The sequence below is a fragment of the Dermacentor albipictus genome, chromosome 2 (assembly GCF_038994185.2).
Source record: "Dermacentor albipictus isolate Rhodes 1998 colony chromosome 2, USDA_Dalb.pri_finalv2, whole genome shotgun sequence".
NCBI classification, from domain to species: Eukaryota; Metazoa; Arthropoda; class Arachnida; order Ixodida; family Ixodidae; genus Dermacentor; species Dermacentor albipictus.
Window position 1 is genome coordinate 181,171,405 of NC_091822.1, and position 24,605 is coordinate 181,196,009.

The following is a 24,605-nucleotide window of genomic DNA, read 5'->3' on the forward strand; positions in this document are numbered from 1 at the left end:
ACAACATAAGTCCTGCCTTAATCCTGCCTTAATCAGAAAAAACTTGGGACACACAGAAAAAAAATTTGAGACAGCTAATGTTTTAAAGTTAATCTAAACTGGGGGTGAAAATACGAATATTTTAGAAGAAAATAAAAAAATAAAAGCAAGCCCACTGCATTAATAAAATTGGGAAGAAGGACTGCAGGAAACAGAAACATGAGTTAAGCACATGTTTGCATCATCAATGAAAGGAATGCACTAGAACGTTCCACTCATTCCCAAAGCATCCTGAAACACCACAGGCCACATATTTTTAAGGGTTCTCGAAAACAAACACCAGACTAAAATTAGACATACATGCTTCAGTGAACATAAACAATGGAGTCAAACTACAAAATAGCAAATGACATAAGGGGATGCGCCTTTACTTCTGGCAGAAAGCCAAGGTCAGCCAGCTCTAATGGACGGCGGTAGCCTTGTCGCAGCAGAGGCACCAGCCAGAAGAATGTGCACTTGGAGAGCAGCGATGCACGACTGTATTGATAGGTGACTTGGTCACTGTCAGACACTCCATTGGCTTCCTCTCTGAGCTCTGACTTGCAGCTGTACGCCTGTAACGAGCAGAACTGTCAAAGTAGAGCACAAGAGTTAATTAAATTAAGAAGGCTGCAGCTCCACACAAGAATAGAATCACATGATCTCAAACAACCAGGTTATGGTGCAAGAGGAAGCAAAAGAAAAAGAGGATAACAAAAATTCACATGGCCTGGCATAGCAGCTCGGTTAAGAATGGTTGCTGTGTTTAACGGTGACCATACTCAATATCGATTCTCCGAATCTCAATGTAACACAATATCTATACTCTCTTAGAAGTTCGGAGAATCAAAGGTTGTCAACGGTATATATATTCCTAGCTAATGAGATGTGCGAGTCATTTCAAAAGAAAACCACTAGGTTGCACAAGAAGTCGTAACAAAGGAAGAATACATATCATGTGCATGTAAAATTAAAAGCTTTGCACTGCATACGTAACAGAAGCGAAACTTTATCCGCATGCGAAGTAAGGAAGTATGAGAAAAGTGCAGTGCACTCCCGCGATCATCCATGCTTATCGGGAAAACAGTTATATCTAGAGTAAGAAACGAAATTTGTTTACTCTCACCTTTCGCATGAACGTCGACAGCTCGACAAGAAACATGGCAAGATAGCAGACCAACCCAAACCAAGTGCCTTCCAAAGTTGCGTGCTTGATGCCGAGTCCTTTTCCGTACAGAATCACTAGCTTGGACATCTTCAGTGCGACAACACACGGCCAGAAAAACAGCAAAACGGACAGTCTCCTCGGCTTCCCGCACTGTTCAACTTTATGGTAGTAAAAAATGCTTAAAATGACGGCCACGATCGATGTTCCAGCGCCTAGCATGGGATGAAAGTTTTGTTTGGGCTGCTCGCGCCTTAGCAGGATCAAAGCACCGTCGGCCACTTCGAACAGGTGGATAGCGATCATAGCGAACGTGAGGATCCACCGCGAGTTGTGCTCCTCGAAGAGCACATCGCGCACTCGGCGAGTTTGCTCCGAGCAGAGGAGAAGCGTTGCCACACATACCGTCACTGCTAGCACGGAGTTCAAAATACACGTTCCCAAGTTGGCGATGCACTCTCTGTCAACGGTATCTTCGAGCGTGATGCAAAAATCGGACACTGACATATCGCACGCTTTCGTCGGTGCAAGCACAAACAACCGGAGAGCACCCACGCGCTAGTAGATCAACTGGAGCAAAAACGGTTCTGGATTACCGGCCTAGCGGCGATGCGTAAACGGAGTCGCATAATTTCTCTTCTTCACGTCCTGACCAGCGTTTTTTCGGAAAGACAAGTTGTATTGGGAGCTAAACTCGGCAGGGAAGCACGCGAACACGCACAGCTGGGACTCAGCTCAATAACTCACTTGCCGCTCCTCAAGTTGTTTTCGCTTGCGTCGGTGACGTAAAACACTCGGTATTTCCCCTCGCACTTCGGCCCAAGCAAGCTATCAATCGCCAAGTTGTTTCGTGGAGACACGCAATGAACATTACGGGCTGTAGCGGCGTCACACCCACATAAACGCATTAAACTCATTCGCGGCTTCTCGGACTCTCGAATTCAAGAACAAGCGAACAAGCTCAAGAAACTTTTTAGTTTCCAAATTGACACTCAGATGGCGATACTAGTCCCATAAGACGTCATTCGGCTATCGTCTTTTCCCGACTTTGTTTTAGACTTTTGGCTTGTCGGGCTGGTACGTCGGTATGAAAAATGGCAGCCTCCTTGGAAAGTATCCCGAAAGATCTGCGGAATCTCAGAGCCTGTCTTTTGTGTTCAATGATCAAGGTGAACACGGTTTATTAATTGCTGAGAGGAGAACAACCCTGCGCATGCGAGCTTAAGTGCGCTAATGTGTCGGTCTCCCGCTTCTCGATAATGAATAGCTCTTCTAGCCGTAGCGGCTAATAAAGCTTCCTAATCAACGATGTTCTTTTGTTGTCAACATGATGGCATTTGCATGGTAGCTTCGTTTTGCTGTTTGTATTAAAATTTGTCAGGAGGGCTGTTTAAATACCTGGTTGTAATCATGCATATATAGCGTAAACGAGACCAATACGGTGTCCTTTGTACCGTCACTCGTATATCACTTTCTATTTTTATGTTTTCAGACGTTCGAACAGTTTGAATTCGACGGATGTGACAACTGCGATGAATACCTTCACATGAAGAACAACAGGGACATGGTGTATGACTGCACGAGCTCAAACTTCGACGGGTATGTCATGGCGCAAGTTTCCCTTGCGGGCGCTGGGTTTTCGTTTACTCTCACTTAGCCTTAAGTACGACAAAACGCTTATGATTTCTCTCGAATATTTAAATACACTTTCTACGTATATCATCGACGCGAAGAGAGTGTTGCCATGTTTCCCGACTTTGTAGTTCGCGTCATTAGAGAGTTTTAGAATTGGGGGCGCAAGGCTCTGGGGCCCCAAGCCGCGTTGCGTCGGTTGCTGTTGGGTCTAGGTGAGCAGCAGAGTTTGAGGATTGGGTCGAACGCAGACAGCGTTGGGTTGAGCGCACGGGGCGCCGCAGTGTGGAAAATAGAAAGGTGCTTGAAAGAAAAAAAAATGAACCTCTTTTCTTACACGTGAAAACAAACAGAATGCATTTTTGAGCAAAAAGAACAAACAATAAAATGTAAGAAACTGTGTTAGTACCGGTTAGCATTGCGAATTAAGTGTGCGATTTTAAGCCAAGCAAAGCCAATCGAAGCAAAGTACTCTTAGTTGGTGTTTTCTTGTGACGCGCTGCGAAAAAACTGCGAGTTCACCCATGTGAAATGACGAAAATCAGTCGAAGTAAATAACGTATGCTCTGCGACCATCTGCTGTACGCCATCGCTGTCACCCACGAGGGCGGCCCAAGACAGCTTGGGGGCCCACGCTAGTTTTCGATTCTTGGGTCTTGGGTTAACGCGAACGCAAGAACGCAAGACTGGCTTGGGTTCTGCGCATGCGCACTTGTGGCGCGCAATTTTCTTGGGTCCCCAAGCCGCTTGGGCCCCCAATTCTAAAACTCTCTATTAGTGTTCTACTTATGAAGCTGTCGGGTGGCGTCACACGGCCGTGAAAATATATGTGGGTGTTGATAGCCGGCAACACACTTAATAAAAATTATAAACCAAAAATATTAGCTCAGAATTCTCTCTCTGTGACGACAGCTTTAACCCTAATATTATCAACAGCAATGTAGCTCAAATAAATGCTCATCGAAAACTGCACAAACAGGACGTTGGTTGCCTGTCTTCCATATTGCTGAATTTTGTGCAACGCAATCTTCAGGATCGTGTACCGATTGGCCCAGAAGTTAGTTTGGCTAAAAAAGCAGTAACAATTGTACTGAGCACCCGCCCAGTTGTTGCATTTCTTTATAATATAGCTGGCTGAATCTTGTTGAAAGTGGGATGCCAAGGTACTGACTTCAGCAGTATTTGTGACAGCATAACAATTCAAAACTCTTGAAGTAGGTCTATTTGGTAGTACTGTTTTATTTGAGCATAACTCGAGTTTAGTGATTTTGCGCTGTCCCTTAAATATCAATATAGAAACACGAGAAGGGAGTCTTTTGTGAAAGAATGTCATGTATGCACTTTATATCAACAGTAGTTGAATAAGAAATGTCTCAAACTGAAGTGAATGTTTCAACAAGGAAACTTCGTTAGGGCAAGACAGACAAATCCCCTTACTACCCACCATGTTAGCCTAGTGGCTGTAGCTTTGTGCTGCTGAGCTCAAGGTAGCTGGTTCAATTGCGGCCACATTACGGTAAGGGTGAAATGCAAAAATGCTCGTGTACTTAGTGGTGGGTGCACATTAAAGAATCCCAAGTGGTCACAATTAATCTGGAGTCCAACACTATAGTGGACCTCATAATCAGGTCATATTTGTGCCACATAATACCGAAAAATTAATATATATATATATATTTTTACAAATCTCCTTGTTGAAACGCTGGCTCCAGCCTGGAACATCTCTTGCTCAACAATTGTTGATCAGTTCTCCATCAAGTTTCCATCTTGCACTGAACCTCTGTCCTGCTTGGCTACACTTAATATGTGACGTACATCCACATGCTCGTTTAGGTTCAGCCACATTAGCCATTACATTTCAGAAAGTGTCAGAAAGGATGTCACCATTATATCTTGATGCTGCTACTCCGTATAGTGTAAATTTCATTAGCCATTGCTGCATGAGTCACAATTACTTGCAAATGCCACATTGTGCACTAATACATGAAAATTGGGTTGTATTGAATTTATGACTTCGAAGAGGCATGCATTAAGGCTGGCATTTGGGTGAGTTGGCATGAATCTATTTAGAAGGAGGGTAGTGCAGTAGGTAATGAAGAAGAGATTCTTATGGTAACTTCCCACTTTACTCTTGTCTGTTGTGCCACTCTCATACAACCTGTAGGGGTGCATAATGTTGACAGGAAGGCCATTGTAGTTATTTGGTGTTTGAGAGGAAAGAAATAATTGTTATTGATGATGAAAAGAAAATGAATGAAGACGACAGAAGAATGATGATGAAAAAGGAGAACGCGGGGGAGGGAGAGTTTGCAGTGATATGTGCCAAAGATGACTCATAAAAGGAGGTGGGCAGTGGGCTGGTTTGACGGCAGAGCTAGCCTGTGGATCACTATACAATATGTGGGAAAGTCTGATTGTGCTGTCTTCTTTATGAGTTGTATTACACAACCTTCAAAGTGCTGGGTGTTATATAACAGTGTAGCAGCTGGTTGGATTGCATCCTTAAAAGGACACTGCAGTGGTCTTTAAATGTCATAGACAGACTAACCCACAAAGAAGACATCATTGGCAGCAAATGCATAAGAAATATGTTACTCCTTTAAGACAGCAGGGAACCTACAATTTTTCTGGAAGGATAACATGTCTCCTTGTGATAGCAATGTTTACCATACAGTGCAAAAATGCACACGCAGCATTTTACAGTGGGAACAAAGAACATGCACACCATGATAGAGTGGCTTATATGTATATGCAGTTAAACATAATTTAGTTATTGAGGCCAAATAACTATAAAAAACTGGGAAAATATAATGTGTAATTTTGGCTTATCATGAGAAGGAGCACTATTTCATTTTGGCGGAATGTGAAGTCTACAAATGAAATACCTCTGTCTATCAACACTGACTGAAAGTCTGCATTAATGTGCAGATGCCAAGATATGCAATGAAAACAAGCAACTGAAAGGGGAAAGCATCATTCACCTAAGAGCAGTTCGAAACTATAGAGGAAATCCATACATATTTCTCAAAGAAAGCTTTGCAGTTAAAAAAAAAAAATTTAATATGGTCCAGAAATTGAACCCAGCACATGAATCTTCCTCCACCTTGCAGACTTCTGCAGATCTGATTTGCCAAACATGCAAATGATGCCATAGATGTGTGGTGGTCATGAGTATATTGCATAACAGGCAAGCAAGCGTGATGACATTAACTACTCATTGATCTTAATTGAATGCTGTTTGCAACAAAGGGCATTAAAATTTTGCGCTCGGTTTCTATTGGCCTCAGGGGTCTGAATTTGGTAATCTTGGTGGGGCGATCATGTTGACATCATGGGTTCGGCCTGATGGGGCAGATGTTGGATATGGGAACAGCTCGAGGGTTGTCTGAAAAAGCCTCGTGTTCATGACGCATTGCTCAGGCCAGCAAGCCGAATGTCAGAAAAATACGCACATATAAGGAGATTCATTTTACAAGCAAATGCTTAAATTAAGAATTGTTTCATTTGTGAAGAATGTCATTGGTGGGGATTTATCAGCTTTAGGATAGTAATTTGCCACGATCAACACCAGTTTGCAGCTTTGTCAAGCTTTTGTTGATGAGTGATATAGTAAAGGGGTGAACAAAATTGTGTGGTAAATGGCACAGCCATTAGGAAATTGATAATGGTTTATGTAATTCTAATTTGTAAGTTTGGTGAATGTTAATAACTAATTATGGACCTGAGACAGTTTCTCACTGGTAGCCTGCCCATGGTGGTGAACTGTTCGGGATGTGGCAGAAGGTTGCTTACCCAGGACATCATCAAGAGATTTAATTTTAGATTCGTTAACTTAACTATTTTGCAGCCTTGGGTGATGCCAGGAACCACTCTGGAAAACTCACTGAATGTGCAACCAGCCTGAAAAGCATTGTCAGTTTCTTGAATAGTTAGTAAGGACTAAAATGAGCGAGCTGTGTTATGCATGAAATGTCATTCCTTCTGTGTATTAATATTGTTAAATCATTATCCTGTAAAAGCTTTGTAAGGTCACGGACAGTTAAACGTCGAGGTCGAGGTCGGGAACGTCATCTTCTGTTTATTCAGTTTTTGTGATGATGCTTTTTCCTTGCGATTTTAGCGGCCAGAAGTTGGCGCTCCATTCAAGCCAACCTCTTGGCTTTCCTCCAAATCAGCGTTCCTTAAATTTCATCTAAATTCTTTCAGCGCCATTGTATGCATTCAGGTTACCACACCACTGTTCCTCAGACACTAAAGCATTAACAGTGCAAAAGAAGTGTTTGATTCACGTTCAGCCATGCAGAGAACTTCAAAGGGGCCTGAACGTTTGCATTGAGTTTTTTGTTTGACTTGTTTCAGCATGATTGCTCTGATGAATCCCGAGGACAGCTGGGTGGCCAAGTGGCAAAGAATCAGTGAGTTCCAAGCTTAGATGTTATATGTTATTCTATTATATGTTATAGTAGATCATACTAAGAGACCACAATTCCTGTAAGACCAAAATGGCTCTCACATTGAGCATACATTTACCTTGCCTGTGACTTGTGCGTGTGCACTCTTGAGCATAGAGTACCTGTACAAACGGCTGTACATACGATATAGGATGTGCTGTACCCTTAAAAATTGAATTTAGGCCATTAATAAATTACCTATAGAGTTCAGTAGAATGCCCCAACTTCGTATAGACTTGTTCGTTTGTCAGTAGAATGTATACGAAATTCTCTACAGACAAAAGCCGTTAATTATAATTGCCTTATGAAGGGCCTGTCTGCTGAAGCTGTGTGGATATTAGTTGACAGAGAGTTCATTAATGTCCACAGGAAACGACGACGATTATGATGTCTTTATTTGATTACATCTAATGCTGTGGGGTACAGTCAGAAATCCAATATGTGGTTTGACAGAACCTGTACACCGCATAGCTGACAGTTTCACCATAACTTTAGGTAAGCATAGTGTAGTTAATTAATGTATAGCATGAATAGTAACAGGATGCCTTACATATGCAACCTATATGTAGATGCACATATACTGACAACTCCAGAATCCATTACTTCTGCTGGTAACACTGTACAAATAAACAAAGATAGCTACGACATCCAGGTTCATGGTGGCTCTTTCCCTTGGTGACATGCTCACGTTTGTCTTTTGTGGCATCGAATCAAAGTATTTCATGGAAGCCAGAAGGGTCCTTGCTGCGAATCACTTTATTTAAATTGGTGTCCAGCACTTGTTCATGGCGTTACTCCAGTGCTACAGATACGATACTCGACTGTTTTCGAGCTTCATAGGCAACTCAGCACTGCAACTTGTGTTGCAGAATATAACATATAGCATCACACAGTATATAGGCCGTAACATCTGTCATGCTTTCAGAAGGTAAATAGGTATTTTCGATATTGATAACATGCAGCTGAAAATTGTGAAGTTACCTGGTCAGTGTGTCTTGAGATAAAAACAAAGGAGACTTCCATTTGTGAGTCAGACTGCGACTTCTTTTTATAATTAGCTGATATGTGTGATAAGGTAGTCTGCAACCAATGAGTGGCACTTGTTCATGCTTGCAGTATGCTGTGTTCGAGGTAGGGCCTGATGCTGGGAACACAGCAGACACCTACCGCCTGTAGAAATTCTCAAACCCAATGAAATGTGAGAAGTGAATAACAACCAATCGGGGCCAGTTGAGCTTCTTCCAACAGATTTACATAATTTAGCGAGGGTTTTATTTTGGCAAAGTCAGTTGTATTAGTGTGACTGCATGACTTAGAAACAAACTGAACCAATCATAATGGAATTTAGCAGTGTGCACAGTGTCAAAAAGCTAACTAGCAATGCTGTGCACAAGTCGAATGCTCCAAAGCTGGAACGAGTGATGTTTGCAATTGCTTCTAAATTTTTTGCAAGCAAATAAACTGACAATTCACCGCTTTCAATGAGAAAACAGCACCTTGCGCTTGCACTGCTAAGCTAAAGTATGCTATGAAAACGATAAGTCACGTTGTGGCATAGCACGTGTCTTGATCAACTTCAGACTTTCCGAGGTAGTTATCATTCCTCCTACCGTGCCTGTAGACAAAAGTACATTAGTGAGAACATTCCTGCTGCTTAAAGCATTAGTAATGCCAATGCTGGCGCAAAAAACTATAACTTAACAAAAGAAAGGATGCGTAAAGGGACACAAAGGCAAAGTCATCGTGGACTGTTTACCGTTCCAGAAACTTTGCAACGCATGTTTCGTGCAAAGACTTAGTTTACGAGAGAATTTAATCTGAAGGGTCTAAGTACCTTTATCGCAGTTCAAGTCCCCCGCCACCCAACCGGGTAGTGATAACGTTGCATACGCCATCAACGCCTTTTGCTGCCGTCGGTGAGTAAAACGGCGCTCGACAGACGGCGCTGCGGTTTTTTGCACAAAACACAAACGCACGGCCATGGAGAAAGCGAGCCAAGACAGCGTTGGATTCGCCGCTGCAGCTGCTTTTGTTCGAGTGGCGTGGAGTGTTCGGGTATCCTGCGACATTGCGTGGAAGTGCAATTTATGCTACTTGTAGTTTGTGCGAGATTCGTGAGCCAGCAAAGCCAGCGTAGCACTACGCGATAAAAGAACTACTGAAACGCGAAAGCGCGGGCGGCGCTGAGTCAAGCGAAAACGCAACCTGTCGACCGCCCGCGACGTTGTCAAGGGTAATGCCAATGAGTTAAAAAAAAAAATTGAAATAGAACTGGACAAGTAGCATTTTCTTTAATCCTATAAAGCAATACAGTGATGTTCTTATAACGAGTGGTTGAGTACTAGTGATATAATTTAAATGAGTGCCTTCGTCATCGAGCAAGTACTTGAATGTCCCGGGGGAGACTAATCATGTCCTGAATTTACCTCGATTGCTCGTTTACTAAGCTCTGTTCACGATAATATTAATGCCTTAGATTCTCGAGCGCTAATCCATCACCTTAGCTTGGCTTAATATTTGCCTTTAGTGTACGTAGTTATAATCTATCAAAGCGCCTTCCTAAGCAAAGTACAATACGCGCTTTGAAACGCCAGCAAGGTACTTAAAATAAATGAAAAGAAAGCAATGGGGTCTACTCGCCAGAAAGAAAAGTCGTTCCGGGTTAAGTGTTTCGAACAAACCAGTATATTAGTCAGCCTTTCCCAAGGTGGAAGTTTTTTATTGAACTCGCCCACCGAAGCGCGTCGTCTGCTTTCTGGAAACGATGAACTCATAAATTGCTGTCTTTCTACCGCGATTACACGCATAGTGGTACACAACAAAAGTCACCCGACATCCGTCGTGTCTTTTGTTTTCATTTTCGGGCTTGTGCGTGGCGGCATCGCGATGATTTGCGAACCACGAGGCTTTCAGCGCATGCCGTGACGAGACACACTCTTTTACTTCAAGCCCGAGTCTGGATCGGCTGTTTCTCGGCGCGGCCGAAAGGTTTAGCTTCCGAAATATTAGCTTTAGAAAGCGTTAGCTCCAGCCTTCATAGCAAGACATCTGTGAACATACTATAAAATGGCCAAAATATTAATAAGAGACCGCAGGAATTGTGACCTCTTAATACAATGTATTGATTTGGCAAATTATCTGTAACATCATTATGGCGCGTTTACAGTATTAACACAAATTTAGTGACCGCTCTTATACGTACAAGTCGCAAGCACTTTCGGACTCGGTGAGCTGCTTGGATTCAGTACTGTGTGGGCATGCATGCGCTATGGGAGAAGAGGGGGGGGGGGGGGAGATGATAATCATAAGGGTCGCGCAACGACGTGAGGCGACTGGTATTGCACGTCGCGCGATGCCTGCGCAAACAAAGCACGGCCGAGGCGCATTCCACGTGGTTACACGGGAGATAGCAAGCACGAAGAACGCGCATCGGCCGCAATTTCGGTGCGTGGCCGACATCACGCGGTGTGTGGAGTATAGGCGCGGCTGAGATACGGCCGAGGTATGCTGCACATGTGGCGCCACTTTAGAAGTAAAGAGAACACGATACTACGCCTGGAACCTCCGAATGTTTATCGTGTGGCTGGACGAAGGATGGGCCCTGCCTTTCTCCGCGTACCGAACCACTGACGACAACAACATTCTTTTGCCCCAAGGACGCGCACCGTTAGGGCCCGTACATGGTCGCTCCGCCCGTCCGTTCCGCCCTCGTCCGGTCGCGAGCGGAAGCCCGAAAGGCGGAAGGTGTCGCAAAATTCGATGCACGCTCAATCCGCACGAGCGGAACGCACGCGCACTCCTATTGGGCGACGCGGCCTGTTGACAGCTGGCAACCGTTCGGCGGAGCAAAGGTGTTCAAGGTTGGCAACGACCTTTGACAGCAGACGACACTGGCATATTTTTGCAGATGTGATTTCAATTTTCCGCGTTCCGGCGAAAATGCGACTCTAGGCTGCCACATTCTGTTCTGCAGCCGTATGTGTTGCATTGGCACCGTCATCCTTCTTCGAAACATTGCACAGTCGTCTTATCTGCGCCACCTTTTACAGATGTATTGCAATCGCATCACGTCGCAGCACGCGACGTATTCTCGGATGATTACTTTCAGTCCACGCTGCCTTGGCTGGTTGAACAACACCTCTCTAATTATCCAACGTGATCCGTTCTGCGACACGCGAAACTGATATTGTCGCCGGAAGCGCGGTGGCGCGGTTTCTATAGTGTTAGTGACAGCTTGCAAGAATACAGAACACACGCACATCTGTCGCGGAATGCATTTGCGTAGGTCGCCAAGACGCACATTTCTACCACTGAGCACGCGTGTGAGGCCCCGAGTACAGCTTGCTGATACGCTTGCTCGTGCTTTTTTTTTTCACTCTGCCAATTTTAAGAGGGTGCTTAAAGCAGTTGGATGCATGGAATGCCTTTTCCTTAAATGATATGCTCAGCGATGACTGAAGTTCTCACCGTGTGCAGAAAAAGTTGTGCATGAGTGGTTAACTTCATGCAGCAAGGAATTGAAGGTTAAGCAGTGAGTGTACAATTCATTATGACTGGCTTAAAGCAATGTGTATGTATTGCGGTGACCTTATGCAGATATATGCATACTCATGAGATATGTTTCCAAGGGGAGTACTTATTTGAAAGCATATAATTTAAATTGCTGATAAGAAAACTTATTTTGAGTGAAATCAAACAATTGCATTCTTTCTTGCCAGCCTGGCTACCCAATATGTTGCCACCTTACTACGCCTGAACTATACGGTGCCATTGGACAATGCTGTATCCCTGCAGGCACGCTAGAACAGCTTGGATATGCACAAACAATCCTTTACATCGCACTTAAATTAAGGTGGTGTAGATTTGCTGTCACAATGTGCTTGTAAGCATAACTGCCGAGCATTCAAAAAAGTGTTTGAAATGTAAGGGTGGATGCTCAGGTTTGCAGGTGTGACATTTTACATTTATAGTGCAAGGACACACCGATGAACAGGAAGGATACCACACAAATCCTCGTGTTGTGACCTTGCAGTCACAATGCAAGTAGTTTTCAGTGGTGTTTAGCTATAAACATGTGAAGCAATCTGTAAATTCAAAACTGTATTAAGTAAACTGAGACACCATGAAAAGCAACATAACACTACGGTGTACACATTTTTTGTCACATCAGCTCTTTGTGGTGAAGGTCATATATGTATACAAGGTATTTGTAGGAAGTAGGAAGCCTATCCAATATAAACAAGAAACTTGCAGGCAAGGTAATCACAACAAAGCAGCTGAGACGTTGGTACTATTCTACTTGTGCTTGTACTTCTACTATGCGCTGCTGGATGGTTGCGACTGATATGCTCGCGAAGGTTTGGGTCATTCACATTTTAAGGGATGAGTAACTGTTACATATGTAAATCATCCTCCTCTGCATGCAGCCGCTGTGGCTGGCAGTCGATGCCGTAGCCTCATGCTTAGCAGCCCAACACCACAACCACTAAGCAATCACGGCGGGTAACTGCTCCTCAGGTTGTGCAATCTGTGTGGCTGTATCAAAGCACTGATGTAACACGTGTTTCAGTGGGGTCTAACTACCGCACAGAAGTTGTGGTGCAGCACTTCCTAATGGCAACATGTGTTGCAGCTGGGATACAAAGAGTTGAGCCTTTGTATCCGATGAGCATACAGTAACTGGAAACTTTGTTTCCACTTCTAAAAATTTTTGAGTATGTTCTAAATGACATGAGCCCATGTTGTAATGATATTTTAATTTTTAAAATAGCTGTACACGTTTGTGTACATCAAGTACACCATGAAATAACAGTCATCGGGGTATGCTTGAAAGGCACCTTCAGCATCTGCACTTCAAACCGCAGCCATGTCATAGCCATTGTAGGTGAAACAGCAGTAGTCAACGCGAAATTGACCGCCACTTTAGCAGTTTGCATGCAAACACACATTCATGTGGTGGCATTGTTTATTTTGGTTACCTGGCCCAGGCAAGTAATGTGAATAAGAGAACAATTATGAAACATCATTAGCTTAGTGAGGCCCAAAATACTAATTCAGGTAACTATTAATAGCAGTAGTCGAGGGCACGCTTGAAAGGCATCATTAGCAGTCTGCACGTCAAAGCGCAGTCAAGTCGTCGCCACTGTTGGTGAAACGACAGCACTCAATGCGAAAATGACAGCCACTGTTGGCAGCTTGCATGCAAACACACGTTCATGTGGTGGCATTGTTTATTTTGGTTACCTGGCCCAGGCAAGTAATGCGAATAGGAGAACAATTATCAAACATCATTAGCTTAGTTAGGCCCAAAATACTCAGTCAGGTAACTATTCATAGCAGTAGTCGAGGGCACGCTTGAAAGGCACCATTAGCAGTCTGCACGTCAAAGCGCAGTCAAGTCGTCGCCACTGTTGGTGAAACGGCAGCACTCAATGTGAAAATGACAGCCACTGTTGGCAGCTTGCATGCAAGCACACATTCATGTGGTGGCATTGTTTATTTTGGTTACCTGGCCCAGGCAAGTAATGCGAACAGGAGAACAATTATCAAACATCATTAGCTTAGTTAGGCCCAAAATACTCAGTCGGGTAACTATTCATAGCAGTAGTCGAGGGCACGCTTGAAAGGCACCATTAGCAGTCTGCACGTCAAAGCGCAGTCAAGTCGTCGCCACTGTTTGTGAAACGGCAGCACTCAATGAGAAAATGACAGCCACTGTTGGCAGCTTGCATGCAAACACACATTCATGTGGTGGCATTGTTTATTTTGGTTACCTGGCCCAGGCAAGTAATGCGAACAGGAGAACAATTATCAAACATCATTAGCTTAGTTAGGCCCAAAATACTCAGTCGGGTAACTATTCATAGCAGTAGTCGAGGGCACGCTTGAAAGGCACCATTAGCAGTCTGCACGTCAAAGCGCAGTCAAGTCGTCGCCACTGTTTGTGAAACGGCAGCACTCAATGAGAAAATGACAGCCACTGTTGGCAGCTTGCATGCAAATACACATTCATGTGGTGGCATTGTTTATTTTGGTTACCTGGCCCAGGCAAGTAATGTGAATAGGAGAACAATTATCAAACATCATTAGCTTAGTTAGGCGCAAAATACTCAGTCGGGCAGCTATTAATAGCAGTAGTCGAGGGCACGCTTGAAATGCACCATTAGCAGTCTGCACGTCAAATCACAGTCATGTCGCAGCCATTGTTGTATTTGTTTATCTCACGGCAAGTAACGCCAATGTAAGCACAATTATTCACCCTGAATAGCTTTGCTAGCATTGTTTGTACTAAAAAATTCTGAGTGAAGTTGAATGTGTTTTATTGAGGCAATTATTTAATTCACAAGCCATCGGCATAGTGATCGACGGCCAGGTTCAAACAATGACATTTGTGAGGTAATAAATGGTGAAAGTTGCAAAAGCTATCAGTGCACTGCTTTGCTGGGCTCCATTTACTGAAAAATTTCTTTGCAACGACAAAAGCATCAGACAGGAAATGACACCCCACTGCACAGTGTTATTCGTGTTGAACTTTTTTGCCATCATATGTGATTGGCAGCGAAACCATCCGTTTACTAAGACTGATTGCATGAAAAATGCAACAGCATAGCAAGGTGTAGTTTCACAATATGGCACCCTTTCATGTGCACTTCTGACGAGCTGCCACATGCACTGATGCATAAACATGAACTGAGGTAAGAGGCTAAGTTGCTGTGCAACCCCCATGACGCTTTTAAGAAAATCTATCTCTAAACCTTTCTGTTTTCATAGGCGATGAAAATCTGTTTTGAGCAAGTTGGTTAATCACACTGCAGCAACAACACAAGAAGCAAGGACAGAAAACACAGCGAGTAGGCAGACTGAGAAGACGAGGTAGACCAGTGAGAAAGGTTTTAATGAGATGGAAGAGGCCTGCCCTGCCGTGTACATGAGTTAGTGCTTTGAATGAGATTGGTTTATGAAAATGTGTAATGACTTTCCTGAAAGAAAACTAGCAAAAGCAAATGCTAATATAATATAAAAGGACAGAAATAATGGTAAGCGCAAGCACGCATGGAAACAGGCACGTATTCACACACAAATGCGAGAACTAAGAAGAACTCCAACGTAAAGAAATCTGGGAAATAGAAAAAAAATTGACAAACGCAAGAAAACATACATTTACAAACAGACGCGGGTCGAGGTATTATAGGAACGGGTTCACAAGCTGCTGTGCTTACCTTCTCATATGTTTTCTTTTTTAACCGTTCTCTTAATACTGTCTCGGGAAATTTTAATTGCATTCATGACATTAGTGCTCTCAGGCGCGTCCACATTTCACGACAGCGCTGAACGTCTTGACGTATGCAATTATAATGTTGTTCCCTAATTTCCCCCCACCGATAGAAGCATCTTTAACCGTGCAGTAACAACTTTTGAAACAAACGATAGATGTACGAAGCAGAAAAGGCCGGTGTGATAGGGCTTCTCTATGGGGCTACTACATAAGAAAACGCAATCGGCAACACTTATGCTCAGCTCAGTTCTGAGCACACGAACATCGCGTAGTACGACCACTTCTACACCCAGTAACGCTGCAACACATCGCACATATATATCACGATTTGTAGCTCGCAAACGCACTTCATAACGGCAAGAGCACAGCTCGAACGTCGCGATCACCACGGCGCATCGCAGCCGGCAAAACGGCTCATACGCAGTATAGCACACGCAGAATGGCAGCGATAACTAGGCGATAAAAACTTATCGCTACTGATCGTATCGTTACTTTTGGTAAGTTGCGAAGGGCTGGCGTTCACCACACCGCGGCAACGATCGGCATACACAGAGCAGAAACCAAACGTGTACGCTGGGTGCGCCAATCGGACGCTACTTATTTCAACACGCCTTGAACAGGTGTGCTGCTCAGAATGCACGTGTATGTGATGGAGTTCTCGTCTGCGACGCACACGCGAAGCATGGCACAAGAAATCACGAAGTCGACGGCTTGAAATATTTCCTCCGACGCTCTCGTAAACACAACACACACTTCCTGCGCTCCGTCTGTTTCTGTTGGCGATCGCACGCACTGATGAGGTCTGGAAGCGTACACCGGCTTGCTTCTTCCGATGACTATCTCCGTGGGTGCCACATATCTCTGGTAAAAATCACAAACAGGAGAAAAAAATAGACTGTTTCTGACGCGGCTGTAGCCTAGGCCTTGCGTCCCTGCTTCGCTTCGCTTCGAGCACGCGCCATGTTTGCTGTGACGACAGCCAAACCGTCCGCCTCGGACCAGCCAATGAGAGACGAGCAGGCGGCCGGACGGGAAACTTGCGTCCGCTCCTCGCTCACCAGTAGAGAGCTATCCGCACGCGACCGGGCGAGGGCGGAACGGACGTGCGGAGCGACCATGTACGGGCCCTTAACGCTCGCGCGTAACTCAGAAAACGAGCGTCGAGTCAGGCCCTGATCGGCCATGGTCAAGCTCAAGGGAGATATAGAGAGACAAAATACAGGAGAAAGTAGATAAGACGCTGTCACGTGGTAGTGTTTGTCTTGCGTTAATTCTTTTCGATTGAGCGGGAGCTCTGGCTAATTGTATTCGTGATCATGTAGTAACAATGCGTAAAACGAGGAACTTAACATATATAGAAGAGCGCTGTGTGCATCTCGTCAATGTCAAGTTCTTCGTTTCACGCGTTGCTATTAGATGGTCGGTTATTGAACGTGTGAGTAAGCGGGGGAAAGTTAGTAGAACGGACAGACGGTAACAGAAATCGGTTTAGTGGGAGCCATGTCTACTGCAGCCTGGCCCAAAGGAGATGGACATTCGAAGAGTACAAAAAAAAATTGTAAAACGGGAAACCCCTACTTTGAAATGACGTTGGCAACGTTGTTCTCATTTCGCACAAAAAGTAGAGAAAAAAGAAGCGTGCAGCTATGAGGATCAGTTTTTGAGAATAGCAGCGTCGGAGTCCATAGACATTCATTCAAGCTGTCCGCGAACGACTATATCAAACAAACGAAAGAATTAGACATCGAACAAAGGAAACAGAATACTGCGATGCCTGCCGGCCCGCATACAGACCAGGGTGGGGCGAACGAATTTTCTGCCACTTTCAACGGCAGTGGAGCAGCGGCCTACATGTCTGGTCTCGTCCTGCCCATTTTTCTTTTTTGGGGGCACTTTATGATTACTTCTTTTTTTTCTTTGCGCATCCATTAGTTGTCTGTTCTCCTCTACTCCCCGTTTCCATTCCGTTCCTTCAGTGTGCCCTCGGTTATTACGCAATCCCGAACAACGGCTTCTCTCTCTTTTCTCTCCCGTTCCCGCACGACCTGCGGGCAACGCCCGGGCTCCCGAAAAATTGAGGGCGTCGCCGGCGCGCGTCCGTGACCGTGAAAGAGAGAGGAAGGTTGGAAGGAGATAAAGACGCGCAGATGGGGGAAGGAGAAACTGCAGCCGTGTCCGCACGCGCACACGCTGGCAGCTGATGCGTTCCGGTGACGGCGCTTGCCGACGCAGAGGGTGTTGAACAAAACGTAAACACGGTGATATATATATATATATATATATAGTCTCTTTTCTCCCGTCGTGGCTCATATTTGTTTCTTTTATAGCCATATTCCTTTTCTTTTTCGCCTCTACTTTACGAAGAAAACTGCCTTTGCAGGCAGAATGTCGATCGAAGTTTCCTTCGAGCCCCGAAAAAGCTCGAACAGACAGAAAATGCTGGGATCCGGAACGACGTTCAGTGTTTGTGGGCGAAGGCCGCCGCCGACCGACATATTGGCCGGAGACGTTTACACACGCCACGCGATTCTCTCGTTTGTTCCCGATAACGGTGCGTCGTCGCATATTACGCCGCCCGAAAGCGCACAAAAGGCGAGCCAATCACACGCACTTCCGGAGGATTCGCCGAAGATTTTTTTTTTTTCGCCTCTCTTCTTTCCTTTCGGCAGTTGTCGTCGTCGCCCTGCTGTCGTAGTGGCTTCGCTTCTTCGCCCTCCTTTCCGAGTGGGTAAGAAGACCACCTACCGCGTGGGTGATGGCTCGCCGAACGACCGGTCGTGCTTACAATGGCTGTAGGTCCGCCGTGAGGCGGTTAATGGCGCGGTCGCACCCTCCGCGACGAGGTCAGTGTCCAACTGTAGCACTGAAAGCCAACCTAATGTTTGGTCAACGGAGCCCAGTGTAAGGCCAGTATAGCTTTTGCGTCCAGCTTACATTGACCTTGCCTGCGAAGAGTGTGCGGGCTCTCTCGGTCGCGGAGTGCGTGTACATGCGATATAGAATGCGCCGTGTACCCTTATAAAGATGAATTTAGATTTTTAATAAATTGTCTCTAGACTCCCTATCTGCATCAGAGACTTGTTCTTTTTATCAATAGAATGCATTCGAAATTGGCCATGGCGGCCGCACGTCGATGGGGGCGAAATGCGAAAACACCCGTGGTACTTAGATTTAGGTGCACGTTAAAGAACTTCACGTGGTCCAAATTATTCCAGACACCGCCACTACGCCGTACCTCATAATCAGATCGTGGTTTTTGCACGTAAAACCCCATGGTATGGTATGGTATATGGTATGATAAACTTTATTCACGTCCTGCAGATCACCCCTTAGGTTGATTCACGCGGCTCCCACGTCGGGACAGCAAGGTTTAACGTTACCGCCGTATCGTGGGCCTTCTGGATGGCCTCTTTTGCATTCAAATTTCTCTATGGACCAGGGTGTCTACCAACCGAGAAAACCGGGAATTCTCGAGGATTTTGAGTAGTCTGGAAAAACTCAGGGAAAGCTCAGTGAATTTGTGCTTGTATCAGGGAAAATTAGCGCTAATTTTGTTGGAAGGGTCGAAAGTCGCGGTAATGGTGGCTCTAGTAATAGACAGGAATCGTAATGGGTCGTCTTTGACGCCCTGTCGTCGGCTGGAGGAGTTGCCAATGTACAGTCAACGACCGACTTTCCGGATGCCCGATAATTCGGATGGTTTCGCGCCACCACCACGTACCCCATAGAATCACTGTATCAGAACGTCTGAAATTTCGCATGCAAGAACCCTTCGCTGTCCGATTTTCTGGGCTTTTTGCCGTGACCTCAGGTCCGAAACGGCATTAATCAAAGCCACCACCGCTGCCGTTTTGATTACCTCGCCACCTGGAACAGGCGCTCTCGCACGCAGATCCGCTGGAAGCCGTATCCGCAACTGAGGCAACGCTAGGCCTAACTGCTTAGACCTTCGCTCTTAAGCTTCTTACCCTTGGGCGGCGTGTTTTTCATTGAGCGAATTCGCCTTGGTCAGCAATGGCATTGACTCCGCCTCTGTGGTGCTCGCAATTGGCTTCGAAGCTGGGAAAGCACTGTGCGTTGCATAACGCCGGTTCCTGAAAGTCAGCTTCGCCTCTGTACAGAAATATTACTTGGTGAGGCATACACAGAAGTATTGCGATGAAGCATAACAAGCGTGGGAAGCGGCAATTGTCATGGGACACAGTATGTATTCCTTAATTATACGCACGTGCACCCGGTATCTCCTACAGTACGAGCACCAATGTGCCTAATAAGTGTACCGAGAGGCCTTCAGAGCTTTTTCGAATGTGCCTGTGGCGGTTTGAGCCCTTAAGGGCAGTAAAATGCATCCATACATGTTTTCCAACTGGCCGATTTTTCGGACGTTATCGCGGCCCCTATAGAGTTCGAAATATCGGATGCGGACTGTGCAACTGACCAAGAAGATGCTTCAAATGGTCCGTGGGGCGAACGAGTGGCGGCAGGAAAACAAGAACAGAAAGGACTTACGCATTGAGGAATTAATGGGAAAGGAAGCGTGCTGCGGCCGCTTTGAAGGAGCTTGAGCTCAAAATACAAAGTTTTGGCTGACGCCTAGATGCAGGTGACCCTCATACAAACCAAAATAAACTCTTTATAGCAGTGAGGCACAACACTGGGGCGTCATACGCGGGCTGAGAGTATGTCAGGACAGTTGAGGTTGACTTACGAGTTGTTGCGAGAGAATCTCAATTATGACAAAGTTTGGGCCTCATGCCACTGAGCTTGCTATCAGTTGATGGAAATAGCTCATATTCGAAAATACTTGCTTCTGTGTGGGTCTCCTTTTTATTCGTATTTCAGTATGTCCGACTTGATTTGCAATTTTTTTCGAAGACATTTTATTTGCTGTGCATTTTACTAACCCCTCCCTTCTATTCTCATTTTTAATAAAGTAAACACTACTCCTTAGTATTCAAACTGGATTAAGTCATTTTTAAAATTTTTTTCACATGCTTGCCAGAGAGGGATAGCATCGGCCGACATGGTTACCCGTCTTGACATAGAACATAGTTCTGCGTCACTCAGGGAAACTTGTAAAGGCACTCAGGGAAAACCTGAAAAACTGAGGGAATTTGGAAGTGTCAACTTGGTAGACACCCTGCGAACAAAAGCCATTAAATATGATCGATTCTTTTTTTAGCCTATTTGCTGGTGACATACTTACGCAGGGCCTGCCTGCTGAGTCTTTGTATTATTCCGATACAGATAGTCCGATACAGTAAGTCCACAGGCCATGATGATTGGGATGTATTTATTTCTTCATATCGAGATGCTGAAGGGCAAAGCCAATATGTGGCATGAAGTGAACCGTGCAGTGCGTAGTTGACAGCTTCAGCACAACTTTAGGTGAACGCAGTGTAGTTAATTTGGTAGCTGGAACATTAACAGAATACCTTAACATACAACCTGTAAGTAGACGCGTATATATGCTATAGCTCTCGAATGTGTTAGCTCCAGTCTTCATAGCAAATCTTCCATGAACGCCCTTATAAAATCGTCAGCTTAAGTTCTTGAGTGTGGGTGTTTAATACTCACTGGTGTAGTTGCTCCTTCCGCTACGGGGTCACTGTGCTCCTGCGCATGCATAAAGCACATGCTCGCTCCGTACACTAAATACACGCAGCCCGCCGATGTAGGCGGCGAAGCAATATGTGGATTACTGGTATTGCGTGTGATTTGACCTGAGTGCACGCATTACCAAGGCAGTGGCCCCACAGTGGATCTATAATTGTCTAACGCTAATCAGAGACTTGTCCTGCATGGGTCCGACGCTGGTTTGAGTTCTTGGTTTTCTTTCGTCTTATATTAAGCGATTTAAGCAAATTTCAAAGCTCGACTGCATTGTATAACTGGACTCTATCGTGATTGCGTATCCATGCGCCCCTTTCGAAACGGCTCGCGCAGACGCCAAAGAGCGTTTCATATAAATAAAGGAAAAACGGCACGGCCAGCCACTGCGATTGCTATATGTATATCACTCTTAACAATAGGCTGTTAATTAGCTAACTAAACAGGTAGGCTGTTGGTTGTTGAAACGCCGAGTTAGCGTTCGTGGAGCTCCTGAAGGTACGTGTGTTCTGTTACTCGTGGATTTCCAATAGCAGCCTTCTTCAGGCTGTGGAATAAACAAGCAAGCTGGTGGCACTAATAGGGCATAGTTAAAGCCGTCTGCTCGTCGGTGTTGTCGATTTCAACTTGGCTGCGTCAGTTTCGTGATGCTGGAGGCGTTTCCGAGTGCTTTCGTATAAAGGTCAGCCTGCCCAACAGAAATATTTTATTGCCTGCTATTGCCGTTTTATCAGAATGTGAGGCTTGAATTTCATAGTTTATTATTATTATTATTATTATTATTATTGAAAATTGCGTATCGAAATGTAACTATAGTGTTTCAACGCGGTTAATTTCTGCGAATGCCGTCTGCTTGTTCGATTACGTTGCTCTTGCACATGGCCATGGCGCTGTCAAAAACAAGTGTAAGACGCGCGTCATGGTATGAGTAGACCCATGTGGGAAATATCTTTGCCGACGGCCTCGGCAATCAGCTAGCTAATTTGTTTACGGGACGTAGCGAAACGACTCGTATATAGCTGGCATGTACGCGTGGTTTCAAGTTTCTGCCGTTCTGTGTCTGAAACATACAGAGCGCGGGGGGGGGGGGCGTAAGATTTAGGGGAACGCGGCCAGTAATTTAGCCAAAATATATATATATATATAAATTGGGGAGCTAGGAGCTAAGCCGGAGAGGTGCGAGATGTAGAGCCAACTATTTAGACAACAATTTTGCAGACAACGATTGCTGTCGTAGTGACAGTGAAGGAGATCACATGCGAGGGGCCATTCGTATATGGCCTTCGGAATAAAATGGTGCCAGACATGCTTAGAGATGTTCGTGATGTGCTGTTGTAATTAGCGCTAAAAAGCGAGAAAAACGAATCCGTCGTAGTAGGAATTTAGAAAAACTTTACGAATTTATCAGCGGAAAAGAAATAACTATATCACACTCCTTAAAGGGCCCCCTCACCGGGTCACGTAGCACGTCTTGGTTATGCGCTGGAAGTTGTTACGCGTCCTCGAGAAAGCGTTCTACCGCAAGATTTTTTTAGATCGGTTGTTTAATGGCCGAGGTAGAAGTATTTCAAGTGCCGCGAACCCACAATTTCAGGAGGCGTGCGTCATCGTCAACATATATATTCTCTCTCCTAGCCTCCTCCGCAAGCGAAATTAATTTCCTGCGTTCTCCCATACCAGAGCTAGCGAAACGCGTGAGGCATACATCGCAGGCCCACCTTATTATCTTTTTCTCGCTTTTTTTTTTTTTTGCTACGCGGCGCGCGAGCTGTGGCGTTTGTCTCGTTTCGCGCCTACAGCACGCGATTTTGCGCGTTCTCCACTAGAACGCCTGATTAGCGGTAAAGTCAGTGCCACAATCACGAGCACTGAGGCAGGCGCGAGGGGCCGATAAGGCATGATCGCGACGCTGGAACACAATAGAAAATGACAGTCTCGTTCTTTGCGTGCGCGACTGCACGACATAGGAAGAAACAAACGAAGCTGGAAGTACAGCTCACTTTCTAAGGTACGAAGAAAAAAGAAGTGCAGCCATTCGGTTTGTTGGTTTTATTATTTGTCTAAACTTTAATGGCCTCTATTGAAGCAACAGATCACACAAATAACTGCTGTTACCTTGAAACAGTTCTCAAAGTCACATGCTACTGCGAGTGACGCCAATGCACGGCGAACTACGTATAAGGCGCACTTGCGTGATTGATGTCGCCTCTGCGGCTCGCAGCGCTGCGCCCACGGGGAGGACAAATGTCGTTTGGATTGGCATTAAAGCGCCTTCCGCGGTGCGTGGCAGTGTAATGCTTTGCAGGCACGATCGTTAGTGCGCATTGTATGCACTGTGCTTGTCGGTTCAAAATGGCCAGACCTGGTGAGGGGCCCTTTAAGAGAAGCCTAGTGAAATTGCGGTCGCCATTTCGTACGGAATATACTTAATACAACGGCAACGCTGGTCGAAGTTACTTGTTTGAAATGCTAGTTAGGTTACTAACGGCTGATGTAGCTGATATAGCGGTCGACAGCAGGCGAGTTAACCAATTAGATTGAGTACGGAGGGGCGAAGTAATGTGATAAAAAGGCGGGGAAGGAAAAAGAAAAAAAATATATAGGGGGAGAAATATCTTGTGTGGAGCATGAAACACCGCCACGTCACGTTTCCCACTACGTCAAATATGAGGTGATCACTTTTAAGTTTTACTCAATTATTAAAGATCACCTGTTGCAAAGAATATCATTCTAGTCCTGGAGCTGCATTATTCACAGAGGCGGACATGCACGAGAAATCGAAACACGTATTCAACGAATTAACGACGACAACAACAACAAATAACTTGCTGAGTTATTGCTTGACGGCACATATTGCAATTTAACAAGTGTAGTCGGTGAGTTTGCAAGGCCTCTTCACTTGGCTGAATTTTCATAATGACACCAGTTTAAAGATATTCGCCATCAATCTCGCCATAAAAAATGCACTGCTGTTCCACTTACTTTTCTAACTTTTCTAACTTTTCTTACTTTTATTGAAACACATATGTGAATGGAACGCCCACATATTTATTCCCGCACTTCGGGAAATATCTCGAAACTGGTGTCATCCTGGAGATTAATTTCAAATGGACGCGTCTTGCAATATCACCGGCCACAATTGGTAAATTGCAATATGTGCCTTAAATAATCAACTTAATTAGTAAGTTTTTGTTAATTAATTGGATATTGTTTAGACTTCTCGGGCAAGTAATGTCCGCCTCTCCGAATAATAGAATTCAGGGACTCGAATTACATCATCCTGCAATAGGCGATTTTTAATTATTCCGTACAACTTAAAAATGATCACTCCCGTATCGCGTCGCATTCATAGATGGATATCAACTCTATATGGCAGGTGGAGAAAGGAGCGACACGATGCCGAAAGGGCCCTCTCGATAGGTGTCGCTTAAACACTCGTATCTGTAGGAACACT

At 44.9% G+C, this 24,605-nt stretch overlaps 2 protein-coding genes across 3 annotated transcripts in view; one reads left to right on the plus strand and one right to left on the minus strand.

Moving 5' to 3' along the window:
- LOC135919336 (ATP-binding cassette sub-family C member 9-like) overlaps nucleotides 1–2,114 on the minus strand; it is a 45,182-nt gene extending 43,068 nt beyond the window's left edge. The window contains exons 1-2 of one of the 2 annotated variants that reach the window (XM_065453089.2): nucleotides 1,145–2,114; nucleotides 411–593 (exon numbers count right to left, since the gene is read on the minus strand). In XM_065453089.2, the coding sequence (XP_065309161.1) occupies nucleotides 411–593; nucleotides 1,145–1,690 (729 nt within the window). In that variant the 5' untranslated portion in view covers nucleotides 1,691–2,114. Of the gene's footprint in view, nucleotides 1–410; nucleotides 609–1,144 lie in introns of both variants that reach the window. The other variant, XM_065453088.2, reaches the window with a different exon arrangement.
- An 86-nt stretch (nucleotides 2,115–2,200) lies between these two features.
- Nucleotides 2,201–24,605, plus strand: part of spt4 (Transcription elongation factor subunit spt4) — a 54,351-nt gene continuing 31,946 nt past the window's right edge. The window contains exons 1-3 of the mRNA XM_065453091.1: nucleotides 2,201–2,352; nucleotides 2,676–2,782; nucleotides 7,175–7,230. Coding sequence (XP_065309163.1) covers nucleotides 2,278–2,352; nucleotides 2,676–2,782; nucleotides 7,175–7,230 — 238 coding nt within the window. The 5' untranslated portion in view covers nucleotides 2,201–2,277. The remainder of the gene's footprint in view (nucleotides 2,353–2,675; nucleotides 2,783–7,174; nucleotides 7,231–24,605) is intronic.